This window comes from Atractosteus spatula, chromosome 14, assembly GCF_055471065.1.
Source record: "Atractosteus spatula isolate fAtrSpa1 chromosome 14, fAtrSpa1.hap1, whole genome shotgun sequence".
Taxonomy (NCBI): Eukaryota; Metazoa; Chordata; class Actinopteri; order Semionotiformes; family Lepisosteidae; genus Atractosteus; species Atractosteus spatula.
This window is the reverse complement of record NC_142719.1, coordinates 25,138,103-25,156,222: the sequence shown is the minus strand read 5'-3', so window position 1 is coordinate 25,156,222 and position 18,120 is coordinate 25,138,103. Positions and strand designations below refer to the sequence as shown.

The 18,120-nt window shown below is 37.8% G+C and overlaps 1 protein-coding gene across 2 annotated transcripts in view; it reads right to left on the bottom strand.

The window, feature by feature from the left end:
- adamts2a (ADAM metallopeptidase with thrombospondin type 1 motif, 2a) overlaps nucleotides 1–18,120 on the bottom strand; it is a 181,529-nt gene that overhangs the window by 22,681 nt on the left and 140,728 nt on the right. For both annotated transcript variants that reach the window (XM_088932777.1, XM_088932779.1), the window contains exons 5-7: nucleotides 9,430–9,513; nucleotides 1,923–2,079; nucleotides 686–791 (exon numbers count right to left, since the gene is read on the bottom strand). In XM_088932777.1, the coding sequence (XP_088788903.1) occupies nucleotides 686–791; nucleotides 1,923–2,079; nucleotides 9,430–9,513 (347 nt within the window). The remainder of the gene's footprint in view (nucleotides 1–685; nucleotides 792–1,922; nucleotides 2,080–9,429; nucleotides 9,514–18,120) is intronic.

Here is an 18,120-nt window from a genome sequence, read left to right as displayed (position 1 = left end):
TTGCTTTTCTTCTACAGATTTATTTAAAAACACTAACTAGGCAAAGCATTAAGAGTCCCCCCAGTCTGCTGATGAGGCTCTCTCAGTAACAGGCACTGTACAGCTGGTTTATGGAGCTTTAGAATAACCCAATATTTCTACAGATTTCAATATACTGAAACTTGGTGGGATGTGATGTTCAGTTCCACAAACTAAAGGCAATCTTGGTAGAATAGAGGGCTAGCAATTAACTGAAAATATGTTAAAACTTTGTGGAATAAACACCATGTCCTGTTCAAACTATTCTTGCTGATCAGAAATAACTGAACTATTATTCAATAGTGATTCCTAATATTATGGGCATGTTATTCTTGGTCATCTGTAGAAACTTGTATCTAACCTGTAGAACCTATATACATATAGCCAGGATAAAACATCAATTTTCCTCCTAGGTGAGAATATGCTGCACCAGCAGGCTGTACTCCCTATCACATTCACCTAAAATCAAAGTACTATGTAATTGTATTCAAAATGACAGTGAAGGCTGCATCTCATATTACTGTATGAAGGTAAAAAAGGAAAATAGTCAACATTTAAGAGACTCACAAATTGCCCTTCATTAAGGCACTGAAGAAGGAACAAAGCTGAGTGTTTGGCACTGTTCAGTCCCTATACTTTAGTCAAGGCCAGTTGGCTGGAGACTTACACATGCCCTGTCTCATGTGCCACCACAAAGGCAGAAGAGAACCCATCCTCATGGTTCAGAGTGCAACTTCGGACAGGGTGGCACATCCCAGTCACAGGGGCATATCCTGGGACAGATTACAAAAAGGAAATGCAACACGCTCATTCCTCACACACAGAATGGCAACATGGATATCACCATATAGTGTACTTCTAACAATGTTAGAATTAACATTAACATCGAATTAATACTGTTGATATCATCACTGCCATTGGTAGAAATATGGCTGAATTAATTCTTCTTTACATATTGAAGTTTAGGAAGAAAATTTTACTTTTTCGTTCGGATTATTTGGTTTCACAAACTGGCATCAGTTAGTCTTTTCTTTAAGGTGTCCTCTGTGTTGTTGTGGCAAAGAAAAAAATCGGCTTTTCACACTATTGTTAAAAACAAAAATAAAAAAGATCAAAATAACCTAAATGGTATTTTTTCCTTGACCACTGTCTGGGCATGTCTGCAATACAAATCTCTACCATAACATGAAAAACTGTGCCCTGTGTTTATTTTTACTGGTCCCTTTGTCTCAGTTTGGAGTGGTTTGGATTGAATATTCTAGATTGTGGAGTGCATACTGTATGTTCAATTAAAATGTTTTGAAGAATTTAGTGTCATTTCATATTTCTTTTATTTTCTCAGAAATTCACCACAATTGTACTGTTGGTGACATAAAACTATACATGGTATGTCATGTGCTGTATATAAATTTGGACTCTTTTCAAGAATTAGTTGCATAGGGACATATATCTTCCTGGAACTATCCCTGTTAAACTGGAATGTCTTTTCATGCCTCTGCTGAAGCTCCTTTTCCTTGCTACGAGCCTTCAGGATTTTATGTTATGCAAAATAACATCTCTATCCTCAATTTCTGGAACTAATACTTTAGAACACATATAGTATTGTTATAGAATTATTTTACATAGTCTCATCTCTCATTTCCTGACAGACTGTACAGTACAGTATATCACTTAACTCAGTATGAGGATTTGTTTTGGAAATTTCGGTTTCATTTTCAACAGCCTACATTTTTTGCATATGTATCTAGCCACTGATGTACCCTGGTTATACTGTATAGAAGTAATGTTCAAGACATTTTCATAATGCTGGAGTTGGATGCTATTACTTTAAAGCTATGATCTTCTTCATGGTGTTCCCACACATTCAGACACTGAGACATCCTGTTTGATATAAAGTATGTTACCTTGCATTCCGGTGGGACCAAACTCCTGTCTAGTTAGAAATATGGCGTGATCATGGTATTCTGCATCACCAGTATCTTCTTTCTGCTGTAGAAAAGCCCAACGGCACACATTCTCCAGGCTCTGGGAAGGATTCCCCACTTCAATGAGACTCATAGACTGAACGACAAAAGGAACAGTGAAACTCATTTTCCATCTATCTTTGAACCGAAAGCCACTTATTCCTGTCAAGAGCCATAATAACCTGGGGCCTATCCCAGAAGCCTTGGGTGTAGGTGGGACTACACTCTGGACTGGATGCCAGTCCAGCAATACTCGATGCACACAGGGAGAGGTTGTGGAGATGATATAATTTAACCAGCATGCCTTTGGTAGGGGGATGGAAGTTAAAGTACCCAGAAAAAAAAACACATGGACACTATGGAGATCATACAACTCCACACAGAAGACATCCCAGGCTAGAAACAAACTATGGACTCAACAGCTATAACCACATCATCCCTTCATCCATTTTGTAACTGCTTAATCCAATTCAGGCTCGTGGAGGAGCAGGATACACCATGGACAGGACACCAGTCAATCACTGCCTAAAAACTAATTTTATTATTTATTTTTCTTCTTCTCTTCTTCTTTTTTTCAGCATGGAATAAACCTATTACTTGTTCCTTTGTAGCCTAAGAATGCTGACGCAGCTACCCACCTGAATTATTATTTATTTGTTGTCTTAGTTCTTTAATGCAAGCACATTTTTAGGTGACATATGACACTTTGAATAGTCTGGAGACTGTTGTTTAAACTTTTAGCTGAAATGCAGGGCAGGAGACCTTGCAATCCGACAGGCCTGAAAGAACTGGATAAGTGGTGGCATCACTTATTTACAAGAAGTTCAGTTTTTAAGTTTGCAGTAAGTTTCCAACTTTCACAATATAACAGACAAGTGCTCCAAGGATGAGTGTCCTTCAGTTACATTGCCAAACTATATCCCGCTCTTCCTACTGCAATACTGCTGTACCCTGTAGGACAGAGCTAAATTGGAGCTGCTCTCAGCAGGCATTATGGAGCATCTGCTAAGTACGTGAGAAATTTTGGTAATAAGACTCTTGTTGGCCTTGGCAGAAGACCCACCAAAATCCCTGGGAAATCTAAAAAAAAATGTTTTACTGTGCATTCCAAATGTATTACAAGCCCAGTAGATTTGGAGTCATTTTTTCAAAAAGTCAAAAGGCATGTAAGTTATGACTGAGGAATATTAGACAGAAAGGAACCACTTGCTTGCTTCTCACTGGTCAGCATGGTTTGAACTTTTAAAGAATTTTGTTCAAAACACAAAACGGCACAGTATGTTTACAGAGTTGCTCAGTAAAGCCTTCCTGATAAAAGCTATTTGTTTTGTATTCACATTTTGTAGCCAAGAGTTTCTTTCAAACAGCCCTGGCCCAGACTGTAACAGGAGGAAATGACAGGCCCCTGCTCTGCCAAACGCCTTCTAGAGGCTCCACTGGAGCTTTTCTTGCTGTCAGGCCGATATCTCCTGCCACGAGAGGCTCAAGCTGTCAGGATTCTTTTGGTTTAGTAATCTCTCAATTAGTTTTTTGCTGGGTGTCAGTAAAGCCTCCTGAGTGCTTTGGTGGGTAGTGCAAAGCCATGGAAGGCAGCTCAAATAAAATGTAAGACCATACAGAGACAGTTAATCACCCAGTCTTGCTCTTAAAAGTTTTGATGACTTCTACTATTTCATAAACAATTACAACTGGTTTTCCTTTTGTGGGCAGCACGGTGGCACAGTGGTTAGCATTGCTGCCTTGCAGTGTGAGGGCCCTGGGTTCAGTTCTGTACCTAGGTGTCACGCCCTCTGCAGCCAGATGGCGCTCCTACGCTGTCCTGTCCCTAGTTTCCTGTGCTTTGCTGTCCTTCTGGTGTCTCTCTCTCTGGGGCTATATATTTCCAGGTCACTGATTCACCTTCGCTCAGCATTGACGTTCAGATGTCCTGAGACCCGCCTAGCATCCAGGTCACCCCACGTCTGCTGCCTGAGGGCATTGGTTTCTATGTGACTCCTGAACTGCTGAGCCCGGGCTAATCCCCTGTTCCGCCGCTACACATATGGGTCTTTTTCCGCTCTCCTGCCTCTCCACGGTTCGTCCCTTCTGACATCCGTGACACTGGGGTGCTGTCTGTGTGGAATCTGCATGTTCTCTCTGTGTTAGTGTGGGTTTCCTCTGGGTCTTCTGGTTTCCTCACACAGTCCTAAGACATGCTGGTACAGTAGGTTAATTGGCTTATGTGAAAGCATGTGAGTGTATCTATTTATGTGCTTGTGATGGACTGGCATCCCACCCATGGTGTATTCTGCCTTGTGCCAGATGCTTGCAATCCAGCTTTCCCACAACCCTGAATTGGATAAAATGGTAAGAAAATGGATGTGATAGATTTTCCTTTTTTTGCATTTACAAAATCCAGATGATACAGTACCATCATATGTAAACTACTGTAACTTAACACAATTACTAATTAGTTCCTTTTTGTGCTGAGAGAATTAGTGTACATTAAAGAAACTTTAGTGTACAACTTAGTAAAGTAAAAGGCTCAGTAACTCTTATTCAGACAGCTAAATTGCTCTCAATCAGACCTTATTAGAGTGTGTTAGGCTATCTAGTCAAGCTGCAATAATGTCATGTCATGTCATTTACCAAACCGCTTTATACCATATGGTATCACGGGAAGCTGGAGCATACCTGGCAAGCAAAGAACGCAAGGCAGGGCACACCCTGGACTGGGCGCCAGTACATCGCAGGGCAAGTGCAAGCCACTCATACATGGGGACAATTTGGAGGCCACAGTAAAGGCTGAGGGGGGAAATCTGGCCCAGACAACAGGATAACCCCCTACTCTTATTGAGAAATGCCCGGGGATCTTTAATGACCACTGAGAGTCAGGACCTTGGTTTAACATCTCATCTGAAAGACAGGGCCTACTACAGTATAGTATCCCCACCACTACTGGCCATTAGGACCCACACAGACTGCAGGGTGGGTGCCCCCCAATCATCCCACTAACACCACTTCCAGCAGCAATCATAACTTCCCAGGAGGTCTCCCATCCAAGTACTAACCAGGCTTAACCCTGCTTAACTTCAGTGGGTAGCCAATTAGGATTGCAGGTTGATATGGCTGCTGGCATAGCTGCAATAATGGTAAATGGTAAATCTCCATTTCTACATTTATTATGTATTCTTTGATATTACACCCATGTGTAGTGTTCTGTTACAGTACATTACTAAGTTTTTAAAAGAATTAAAGTTCTTTGTCTCCCAATCTGCAGTGTAAATGTGAGTTTTGCATACTGAATATAAGTAGACAATTCCATGTTTCATGTCCACAGACAGGTATACCAGCAGCAGTGTTTTTTAAGAGGAAAAGAAAGGGATATTTCTCTACATGAAGTGTTGTAGGAGTGTGAAATAAAAACTGCCAAATAATATTGTGGCTTCACAAATAAACAAAATAAATTGGGATTTCAAGTTATTAGGATACTAACAACCAAATGAGCAAGATGGACCAAATGGACTACTCTAATTTGTTACTGTTCTTAATATTAACATCAGCACAGCTCAGGTAACATCTGTACCAGAGCAAGACCTGCGCTAATGCAATCCTACCAGTAGGTGGTATCCTTACAATTAAAAACACCCGAATAGCTGTCAGAATTCACAGCTGCACATGGGACATGTGCTTTGAGCTACTGTGAATAATAACTCACTTTCCTGCAGCCAGCATAATTAAGGCAGGTTTAGTGGATCTGGGGCATGTCAAAGAACAGATGTGCAGAAACAATGTGAAGTAAAAATGATGTAAAGGTGTACAGGGTTATGCACAGCTAATTAAAAACCAGTTGGCTAAGGGTGTCATTGTCAAATTAATTGTCAATGATGGACAACCATTTTCTCTATGCATGCAAACGCAAAAGCCACTTCACAGCCTGAATTGGTACAAGACAAAGGTATTGTGAATGCACTGACCATATTCCTGTTTTTGTTTTTCTTTTTTCAATCTGTGTTTTAAAAGTACTGATTTTAAGATGACTGGTTTACATGTCTTGTTTTTCTCAATGTGGAAAGAAAATGTTCTAAAACTATTAATGTACAAAGTGTGGTTTCAGAATAAATGTTTACTTTTGTAACTTTAAGTGATGTAGGATAGTATTTGGGATAATGTGCTAGCAGGCATCACCTTGTCTTTTATTGAGGTAAATGGATGTATACTTCATTACGAAAACAAAGGAAGAAATAGTGCCAGATATTTAAAATATTTTTTCCCCTAATTTATTTTGAAACATTTTTTATTTTAAAACATGCAAAATAGAATAAACAAGAAATACAAAAAAGTGGTTAATGGGGATATTTCTGGAAATGGGGATTAAGTTCTGAAGATAAAAAAAACATCTGATAGTTATGTCAGTGTAACTCCATAGCAAAATGCTGTAAGCCCTTGCAATGCAATGTCACAAAATGAGGTTCAGGTGTATCTAAGTCTCCAGGCAGCCCCATACAATATTTTTTGGCTGTACTGTAGTCTACTGTTTGCAAACAAAACACTATGAAGCTGTGACAGAAGATTGGTAGTTACTCAGGAATTGTCACTGAGCAGGAGGAGTTGAAGGCTCAGCAACATAGTCCCAATGGTTACATTTGAAAAATATGTTTGTCACATAACCCAAAAAACACTCTATTATAGGTCATTCACACAACATGCAAGAAGATGTAATAAAAGATATAAGAAGATACTGGGTACACCTTGAAGTGGAACAAACAGTCTTTATCGGGAAATGTGTATTTTATGAGCGAAATTAAAAATGATTTTTCTGGAGTGCTAGTTTTTTAGAGGACAAGGAGCATTATCCCATACCACATTCCAGTTAGGATGAGAATACTATACAGTAGAGCAATGGACACTTACTTGGCAAAGAGATGCTTAGTGATGAATTAAAAATCAAATTAAAGTCATATCCTATAACAATATGCTCAAGAAATTGTAAGAATTTAAGCCTTAGGTAGAAACTGTAGACAAAGACATTGTGTTCATCAGCTAATGACTAGTCACTACAGGTCTCCTTAAAGAGTTTCAAAAACACACCAGTGAAGGACATCTCCTTCTGTGGAATATGTGACATGAAATAAGCAGGAGAGTATTTTGCATGCATCAATCAGAGAACTTATTATCAGAAGGAAAAATTAAGGAAAAAAAAGAAGAGTACATGAACTGTCTCACAAGAACATTATATTGAACCCCTATGAGCAAGTACCATACAAGAAACATGAACAAACATACTGTAGAACCATACTGACTGGCTGAGAGAAAATGCAGCCTATAACTCAGCTGGGATCCTAAAACCCAGATCAAAAGCAAACAAGCAAAACATTAGCTTCTCAGGTTTTCAGCCAAGTTATAAAATGCACATGATAAGTTTAAAATAATGCCCTCCACACCGAGTGTCCCACAGCAATTGTGTTATAATGTACTGTACATTAGGGTCTCCACATCTGCACATTTAACATTCACAAATTTGCTTTTTCACCATTTGGTCTGTCCAACAAGTGCTTGTATGGAAGAAGGGCACAGTGGGTTGAACGCCAATGGCTGTGAAGTGCAAATTAGTGGTGCAACAGACTCAGATCGTAAGATGAACCTACTGTAGTTAGTGAGTGAGCCTTTCCCTGTCGCCTGCCCAAATACCCACTTCCCATTTACACCTAAGCATACAACATACAGATTATTTTACAGTATATTGTAGTATATTGTAGCAAACTCTTAGGATTCTTAGCTGGAAGTGTGGAGAACAACAGACAGGAGACAATGTTACAGGCTCTCTGTTTTATTGCCCTACAGTGCAACCTAACCATGGAGGCACAGAGAGAAAGTGCAGGCTGGGCACAGAGGAAAGATAGCTGATTATTATTTGATTACTAAGCTTGTGATTACTGTTGTTCTTTTTAGTTGATCAATTAAATATCATATAAAGAACGATTACATATGTCTTTTAACCATACATACTATATCCTGGGGTTCATGATGTGACAGTGTTGGGGTGGACTGGGCTATATGTGAATTTGACTATTTAAGACGGTTCTCTGCACCAAACCCTCACAAATGTCAAGACTCTACTGTATATCACAAAAACAATATTCCAAGAATAACTGTAAAGTTGAACATAAGTACACCACCTCCTTCAAATATTCAGAAATTCCAGAACACACCACATTTGAATGTTTTACTGATCATCAACTTTGCTAAGAAATCCCAGAACATGCTTAAACATAAAAAGGTATAAAAAAAAAAGAACAGGGCAAAACACAGGTGCAAAAGTGTAAGGGAAAGGATGCCCAATCTGAAGTAATAAAGCAATACGGCTGGCTTTATTAATCTGCAGCTCTGACACAAATCACCCTGCCTCACGTGCCCATGGAACGTGACTGTACTGGCCACCAATCTTCATCTTGGCTGTTTAAAGCAAAAAGTGACACAATTCCAGCTGGCAAAGGGTCTTTTGCACAGGGGTTAAACATATTCTGCTCAGTGACATGCAAATGGAATATTTCAGGAAAGATATATAATCTCTGTCACTTCAAGGTTTGTAGCTGCCTGATGTTCAAGCTGTTGATTAGTATACCAAAGCAGTCTGAAGGTCCGTCATTCTTAACATCCTCACTGTCATTAATGCTATATATTGCTATGACTTTAATGGGCCTGGTGGTGGCTAGTCAATGTTGCCATTTTTGTAGCCATTTTTACAAAAAGTTAATAGGATCATCTCACTTGGCTCCATCTGGCAAGTCAATAATATGCAGATTAAATCAGCAAGCTGCTTCCAATTCCTGCAGGTGGGTTTTAAGCAACGATGTCTACAGTACTTCACCGACTTTCTGATGCTGCATTTTTTCTGGCACTGCTTCACCAGAAGGATGTTAACTCATTTACTTCCCCTTTACATTACTGTGCATGGGTGACTGAGCAAATGCCAACCTCTCCTTCAGCTGCTGAGGGTAAAGGATAATCCCCAGAGTGGTGGAGACATCAGCAAAGAGATTGGTTACCACACACTCTTTGACAGCCTCCAATCAAATCAAAGCATCACAGAGCCAATGTGTTTGCATCAGTGACTCATCACAGGAAACTGCAGTGTTTACAGTTGCGGCTTTCACGAGGCTGTTTCCTGTTCTTTTGTTATCCTTAGAAGTTCTGCTTCTTGGGGGCTTGTATAATGGCATGTAATTGTAAAAATATGTTTATATTTAAAAATATACACTGAAACCTTTTTTAATTATTATTAACAGAAACAATGGTGCAAAATACTGTACACCATTTGAACTACACCACAAACTTAGGAGGGAACCCCCAGAAGACTCTCTTTTTAATTTTCCTAGAAGTCCCTCACATTTAGACTGAGTATTGCACAAGGAGAAATGTCAAAAAAGAAAATAAAAACATCATCAGTCCTCAAAGCTTAACCTACCTTTCCATAGGGCACCATGATTATCCTTACCAGGACAACATTGATGCGGGCACCCAGGGATTTATCATGGTATATCTCATTCACCTGGAGAGACAAAAACAAATTGAACACTGATAAACCAGGACAGAGTAAAATCACTTTTTAACCTTTTACCTCAAAGTTCACCAGCCAAAAGTTATAAAATGATGGCTTTGTATCCAGTTGAAGCTAAGTGAATTTATTCCTTTTTTCAATCCTGTGTTAATGTTTTATTTTTGAGAAATCCTTGGGCTACATTGGGCTACAGAAGGATTTCACTCCCTAGTCCAGCAAAATGTGCCATAAACAGCAAATAAACAACTTTACATTTCTTACTACACAGAAAATTCAGCCTGCTGTATGTGTGAGGTACCATACTGTAGATAGTAGTCAGTATCTTAGTACATGAGCAGAACCAGTTTTCATAGTTTTAATAACTTTTGTTTATTAAACAAAACAGTACAGTAGACTTGTGTTTTAAGCAAAATATTTTTATGCAAATTTGTGTATGTGGTCAGTGACAATAAAAAAAGAAAAATCAAATAATGTGGGAAAATTCACATCGGGTGTGGCATGCACCTGAGCTATGCGTTGGGAACTAGTTACAGAGCCTATAGCATGCTGTTTTTTACATGTTTACATGCTGTTTTTTGTTCTGATTATAAACAATTTTAGGTAAATATTGTTTACCCGCTATGTCAGGAATGTAACTACCACGTAAAATGCAGGTCTACTATATAGACTCTCCATCTTTAAAAAAAAACTCCCAATTAATTTCCTCTAGACAGTCAAATATTCTTGCTGCTTAGACTGTCTGCTTAGCTTGGCCAATTATAAACCTGGTCTCAGGTAGCTAATGGCTTTGCCCAGACTTGACATTGTGATGTCTGTACTACAGGGCTTAAACTCTAAATGGCCACATTTAATATATGGGGATCTCAGGAAGCCAATACCAGACTGAGGAAGAAGAAATCCAGAAATCCAATGGGCAATGCCATTTCTAATATATTTTTTGCTTAAATGCGTTTTTGCGTGAAATGCATATTTTGGCTTAAATTATATTGCACAAAAGAACTACATCAACTTACTATATGTAGAGCTAATGGGTGCACTGGAAAGGGTAAATACACCAGAAAACCTTTGAGGGCCAATATGTAGCTGAATTTAAAGACAAATTTACGGAGAGGCTTTTTAGTGTTACACCCCAGTAATGAATTTCTACTGACAATACAAAAGCAGGAATACCCTGTTAAATTAAGGAGAAATAAACAGTACTAAAGGTTTAAAAATGGAATCTAAAATACAAAGAAAAGCGATTTTCACCGTTGAATCTGTATATGAATTTTTTATTCGGTCGCAGAAAATACAGCAATGGTCAAGCAGCTCGGCATGAATTATTAAACACAGATGGAGAATACGTGCAGGTGTTATCAAGCATACCTATTTTCTACCAGTAAACATCACTGATCAAATCACTTGTCATGCCCAGAGTCCCCAGAGAGAACAATAAGAGCTCCTTACTAACCGCTGCTACCCTGCAATATAAGCCTAGCATCCTGTCTTCATTGGTTCTTATATAACATTCAACATCAACTTTTGCCTGAGCATTTGTTTACCAGATGAACAGTGCCTTAAAAACAAGCGGGAAAAAGACTGTGAAAAAATATTTGGGTCAAACGGTAAGACAGAAGCAGGCAAATTGATACAGAGTTCAGACAAGTTGTACTGTGTTTTTTTTATTCTTTATTTTTAATGAGGACCTGGTGTAAACAAAATGGAAATAATGAGATTTTGAAAGATGGACGCAAAGTGCCAATTGCAGACCTGCCTGGCTGAACTTCTCTCAGCATCTGAGAGGATCTTAGTCTCCTTCGCAAGTGCTGCTGTTTTTTTCTTATGTGCTGCTACCAGTTGCTAAGCAACCTCAAAACTTCAGTGGGAATGGGAGCTTGTTGCTGAGACACTTCCATCTGTACAGCTCGTCTGACAGGCCTCACACTGAGATTCAGATACCTGCGAATACACTGCGGAGTCTGGCGTTCACTCACACAGCCCAAGAGAACAGTATAAATCACTTTATTATTATTGTATTTGTTTTGCTTCATTTAATTTCCCTACAAAACAAAAGATAAAAGGGCTCAAAAAAGCATTCCCAATTGGATCTTAAGTACTGTATTTACCTTGTTGACAATGACTTAACAACCTACAGTAAGTGAAAGAAAACACTTTCTATACATGATAGAAATAACCACAAAATTCACAGAGTTCAGATTTCTGTTATTGAAATGCATCACAATTAGTTAATTTCAAATGTTTTCTGCACTTACAGAAGGGTTACATGTGAAGCTTGAATGTTACCATGATTCACTTTAACTTTAAACCAGCTGGACAATGTAATTTCTAATATACTAATTACTTAAATGCATTATATTAGCTTAAATGATTTTATATTAAAAACTATGTCAGTGTTTGTAGAGCTAATATTACAGTATTTCTAAAATAATTTCTGCAAATTCTAAAAATAATAAAAATGAATTAATCTGTGTAAATATCATTAAATCCAAATTTCCATTATGGATTATGTATTACATAGTTCTGTTATGTTACATGTTCGCAGTATACAATATTCCTCTAATGAAAAGCTAAATTAAATACTACAATGCTTAAATGACCATATGTCACTACAGTATTACTGCATATGTGAATATTGTACTTCTGCTCCCCTTTGTGTGATATTTCTGCTCATGAAATCAAACCAAAACATATTCTGAATATTTAGTGTTATTTGAATCCTTCATAATGTTTCTGCTGGCTTCTATTTCTCTCAGACTGCTTTTCATAAGACAAAGTGGACACATACAGTATCTTCAAATGGACAATAAACATGTTTATGTCCATCACAAAATAATGTCTTCACGGTCTATTTTGACTCTTTAATTTCTCTTTTTGCACTCTCTGAGTACTGAGGAACTGCAAAAAGGTCCTTGGAAACTACTGTATGGATTGACTTGATGTTTATTTGTAGGGCTTTGCTTTTTATGCACAAAAAACTTACTGTATCACTCATATAAAGGCAAAGGCTTGCAGTGGATCAGAATAAGAGTGATGAGACATCAGATTGCCCATGTACAGCACACATTGCAGCCAACACAAGAGAGTGGTGTACACATTTGGATTAGGTATTTTATTAGACAAGTTTTAACAGATCATTATTAGGTATTTTGATTCTTGCTACATTTCCTTTCTACAAATAACTGACAGGCTGTATGAACCTGGTCAGTTTGCTCATCTCGTATGCAACTTATGCAATCTCCTAATAAAATGAAAACCAATAGCCTCGCTTTTATACTGTAAAAATGAACCCATTCTTACATGTGAAGAAACCAGAATGGAAATCATTTCAGGGCCGTTTACAGTCACAGCTTGACAGATGTGCTGTCATTATAATAGGTCTAAACACCTTCCTATTTCACCCTGGCACATACCTGGTCTAGACTCTTCTCTCCTTACCTCTCCATTCTCCCATAATCCCCTTCCCCAAACTCCAAAAACTCCCAGTGGGAAACAGCTGGAGAGACACGAAACCTTTCATTCAGTTCAACTAGAAAGCATTCGAGACTCTCCTGTTAATTTGATGAGTTAACATTTAAGTATGGATATTTACAAATGCCATTAGGCCGCTGTTGAATCATTTGGACATTGATAAGTTCAGACTGACATTTAGCAGGGTGCCGGAAACTATAAATGTAGAGCTCCTGATCATTACAGAGGGCTACATTCATTCACTTGTGTTGGAAAGCCAAAGCAAGCAGTCAGAAAACGACTTTGCAACAATGGATAAAAAATTATTTGCATCTGCTTTAAAGCTGCAAATAATATTCTATTATCTTATACATTTATAAATAATACACACCTACAGTATAAGACTAAAAGAGATTCCATATTAACATTGTCAGAAAGTTCCCTGCACTGTTTTTTGACAGACTCCATTAATTTTTTGCACAGTGTCCTACAAAAATATTCACCCCAATCGAATGATGTCCCATTATGCCGAATTACAAAACGCTACACATGTTTTAATTCATTTTTGTAAATTAAATATTTTTAATCAAAAGATGAATGCTGTGACTGAACTCCTTCATTGGTGAAAGAAGTTAAATGTCAGCAAATACTACAAAGGAGAACCAACAACTAAAATACATTGATTGCTTAAGTATTCACCACCCTAATCAACTGTAATAAACTTGAATATTTTGAATATGAGTATCCAAGTCATTACACCTAGACCAACAGTTGTAAACAGGTGCCCTGTGTTATATGTACTGTATATTTATGACACAATGGCTTGTTTTATTCTGCCAGAGCATTATATCATAAAATGTTATAACAATGAATGTTTCTAACATGGAAGCAGCTAATTCAAATCTTGCAACTAAAAACTCTTCATAGATTTTACAAGACTACTCCTGTGCTTTCTGATCAAGGCATCTTAAAGATCAACAAAATGTCGAGAAAAGTTTGTTGCCTGGCAACGCCAGGGGTCACAACAAATGATGACTGGACCAATTAAACCGAGACTGACCTGTAGGTGAAGCTTAATGAGGTCTAAATGGACTGTGTTGCCATTCAGCAGTTTTCTTTTCCTTTTTTAACCACACCCCTCAAGGTACACAAATGCTATACAAAGAATTGGGACTGAAACCTCCAGTGTATCTGTCCTTACTGACAAGAACACGAGACTTGATAGTTTTCTTTTTGTGTCAAGTTCCAAAGGACACATTCACATTAGCACAGCCCCACTACGTTTGAAGGTCTCAGACTAGTTTCATTATTTAGATTTCTGCTACCGGCTAACTAATGAAAGCCTAGAGGTCAGGGAGTCAGAAAATCATTAGGGCTAGATTAATTATTCAGTAGGGTCTTCCACGGTACTGATCCGATGCTTAGGTTGAAAGAGAAACTGGAAGAGAGAGACTGAGTTGTAAAAAGGGAGGTAGAGGGTAAGACTAACAGAGAGAAAGAATGATGGCATGAGTGAGGAAGATAGTAAGAAGAGAGAGGAAGACTTACGTCTCCCAAGGTAAAAAGAGATTAGAATTTTTTTGGGGTCTAATTGTGCCGCAGAGAAAGGCAGATAATTAAAGACAGATTATGCTCTCCACATATCCAGCCTTTATTAAATTCACATTCAAATGAGAGTCTATTTTCATGAGACAGCAAGGGATTGTATTTGCTTAGAATGTCTGCTAACAGATTCGTGGCATTTATTCCTGACATTTAAACTATTATTACCTGGCTGACATTTAATTTCTAATGAGAATAAAATAACCTGTTTTTAGGAGGAGCGGGTGCTAATCATGTCCTCACTGCTCTGATCAACTCTATTTTATGTTTAAAAAATATTACAGTTTTGTGATCTTTTACACTAAAAGTAAAACAGGCTACACACACTGTATGTCCTATCCAGACAGGACAAACCATTGTATTGCTTAGATGTAACAACTTTTTATAGTAGTATGTGGTGCACTCAAACACACTAATTGGCAAACACTTGCAGAACATGGGGGGGATGGATCTTTTCATCCTTTTCAGAGAACTGTGTAAGGAGATTTAGATTAAAAATAATCTAAAAATCAGTTTCTATAAACTTTTGTGGACAATTTTAGAGAATGCTCCAAAACACAGTATAAGCAGCTTTCCAAATCCAAATGGAATATTTTGCACAGTTCATGCTATTTGCACTGTGTATTGTTTAGTTCAAACAGATTTTTTTGTTTGGTCAAATGCATAAAACATAAAGGTGCTTATTGTATTTTTGGAGTGACAGACTTTGTGAGTTTTTCCACATGGCTGTGAAATTGAGTATTCCAATAGTTCCCTCCTATCTTCACAACTTGGAGCAAAGCTAATGGAAGGAGTTGAAGATACAGTCTCAGGCCTTTGTAAGTAATGAGGTAATTTAATTACTGTGACAAATAGAGCATCCAATTCACATGAGTTAAGTGTGAGATTTTAATAAGAGATTATTACATATGAGGGAGGCATGGAGGCACAGTCAATAGCATAACTGCAAAGCAGCACTGGGGATTGTATGTTTGTATGTTCTCCACTTGTTCTCATGGGTTTCCTTCTATAGTCCAAAGACACAGGAGTAGGTTAATTGGCTTCTGTGAAAAATTAGCCTGGGTGTGAGTGTGTTTCTATTTGTGTTCATGTGTGCCCTGCAATGTACTGGTATCCTGTCCAGGGTATATCCTGTCTTGAGTCAATTGCTTGCTGGGATAGGCTCCAGCTCTCTGTGTTGGATAAAGCGATTAGAAAATGAATGGAAGAATTATTACATAAGATTGTTAGAAAATGAAATTCATGACATTTTCATCATAACCAACCAAGCCATTAAACAGTTGTTAGAGAACATGACGATGAACATGTTCAAAGAACAAATATGTACCTTTTACAATTTAGTATATTTACTGTACCTACAGTATAAGTATATGTAGTGTCCTGCATTTTTTCACAAATAGAGCTTATCCAACATACAGTATATTTCAATGAAATGAAAAGACATTTTAAAACAATCACATAAATACTTTTACAATATAGAGGTCTAAATAAACACTTGCAAGAGTAGTTGTCAAGGCTCTGCTGTTACCATAGATGCGGTCTGGGAGTCAGTTTATTTCTGGTGTAAACATATTTTTTTCTGATATCAAAATATCCAAACACACATTACAGACAATGCAGCATGGATTTGGGTGACAGGAGATGAGTCCTGCTGGATGTGAAAATACCTTAACTTGGTGCAGAGATGCGAGTTTTAAAAACTCTGAGGTATATAATGGGGGCATTGATACTGATTTCACATCTAGTATACTCTGCTACTACTACTGTACTCTGCTGTATAATATTAGAAGAATAAGCATTGATTGGTGTCTAAAAATGTGTAACTAAAGAACAATGTATGCATTTTACATGTAACATATTCACACATACCTGTATATCCATTAAGATTTTTAAATACAAATATTGAAATATAAAACATACAAAATAGATCAATAATACAAAAAATAAATTGCAGCACTGGGTCCCTGGGTTCAATTCCTGGGCTGTGTGGAATTTACGTGCTCACCCTGTGTCTGTGTGGGTTTCCTCTGGATGCTCTTGGTTTTCTCTCACAGTCCAAAGATGTGCTGGTTGGTTAATTGGCTTCTGGGAAAATTGGCCCTGGTGTGAGTTTGTGTCTGTGTCTGTGTGTGCCATGTGATGGATTGGTGTTCCATCCAGGTTGTATCCTGCCTTACATCTGTTGCTTGCTCGGATAGGCTCTGGCTCCCCTAAAACACTGAATTGGATTAAATGTTGGATGATGGATGGTTATTAAGTATATACATTTGGAAACTGGGTACATACAGAAGCTTTGCTGTTGAGAATGACCCATAGACTTTAATCAAGTCATTTCAGTTAGACAAAAACTAGGTAATTAAATAATAACTGGAAAAAATAACTGGAATAAAGCTACAGCCCTTGTAGCTTTTTTTTCTATTTAACCTCAATTTATTAATTGAATTATAGTATTTGGTATGTTTCACGCAACTAACACTACACCAGTAAGAGTGATACTGAATTAATGTTACCTGCAATCCTAGGACAAGCTCATGTGTTGCCATGAAAGCAGACCTCAGATACCACTTGGTGAGACATGCAGTAATATGAGTGTCCCATAAATAATAAAATTTCAAGATTCTGTTTGAAAAGTCTTGGTGGAATGTGCTCTGTTTAGAGGGTTCACGGAAGATTCACAGAGGAAATGTTCGAGTGTTTCCCTGACCTTGAAAGTAACCTGCCCTCAATACCACAGAACCACATAGTGGGGGTGGTGAGTGTTTGATTCAGGCCCATTGATCGTGGATCAAATTATAAGGTAATCAATTTGTTTTTCCACCTTGTCATGCTGGTTTTTCTTGAAGAGGTAAGGTTATTGGATTCTTTTAGGGATGACCGAACAAATACAGGGGTGACTGGGGAGCTGTAAGGCTGGTTTCAAGCTGAGCTGCAGCTGGAAGTCAGAATAAATGGGATATTAGCAGCTGTGATTATTATTATCATAAGGAGACAGACACCTCATAATTGGGTTTTTAGAAGAGAGAGACATCAGTTACCAGGAGCTGCTGAAAGTCAAGTCTCACATTATCTTACATTTTTTTTTCCCCAAGCAATTTTAAGCAGAAGGCAAATGCTCTGTTCATGGAAGGTCTTTAAATCAGCGTCTTCTTATTTGGTAATGCAGTCTTTCAATTCAACACTGTATTTTTAAACAGTACTGTACAGTATATCAATACGCCATAAACCTTAAAAACATCTTTTTACAGCATAATTTTTTTTTGCAGTGCAAAAAAAGTTTGGTATCAGTGGAACAGCCAAACCTTCTAAAACATTGCAAGCAGTTTTTTTTAACACAGTTGCTTTAGATAATACGAAATGCTCAATAAATAAAATGTGGTTTATTGTACATGTAAAACTAGGGCAGACTTCTAGTTGAGTTCATCCGTCTTTGTAATCTTACCCATAGTGATTTCAACAAACAACACAAAGTTTTTAATGTTGATTCAATTTGAATGTGAAGTTAAAGTATAATTTGATTTCCATCCATGTGTAATAATGCCATAATAAAGG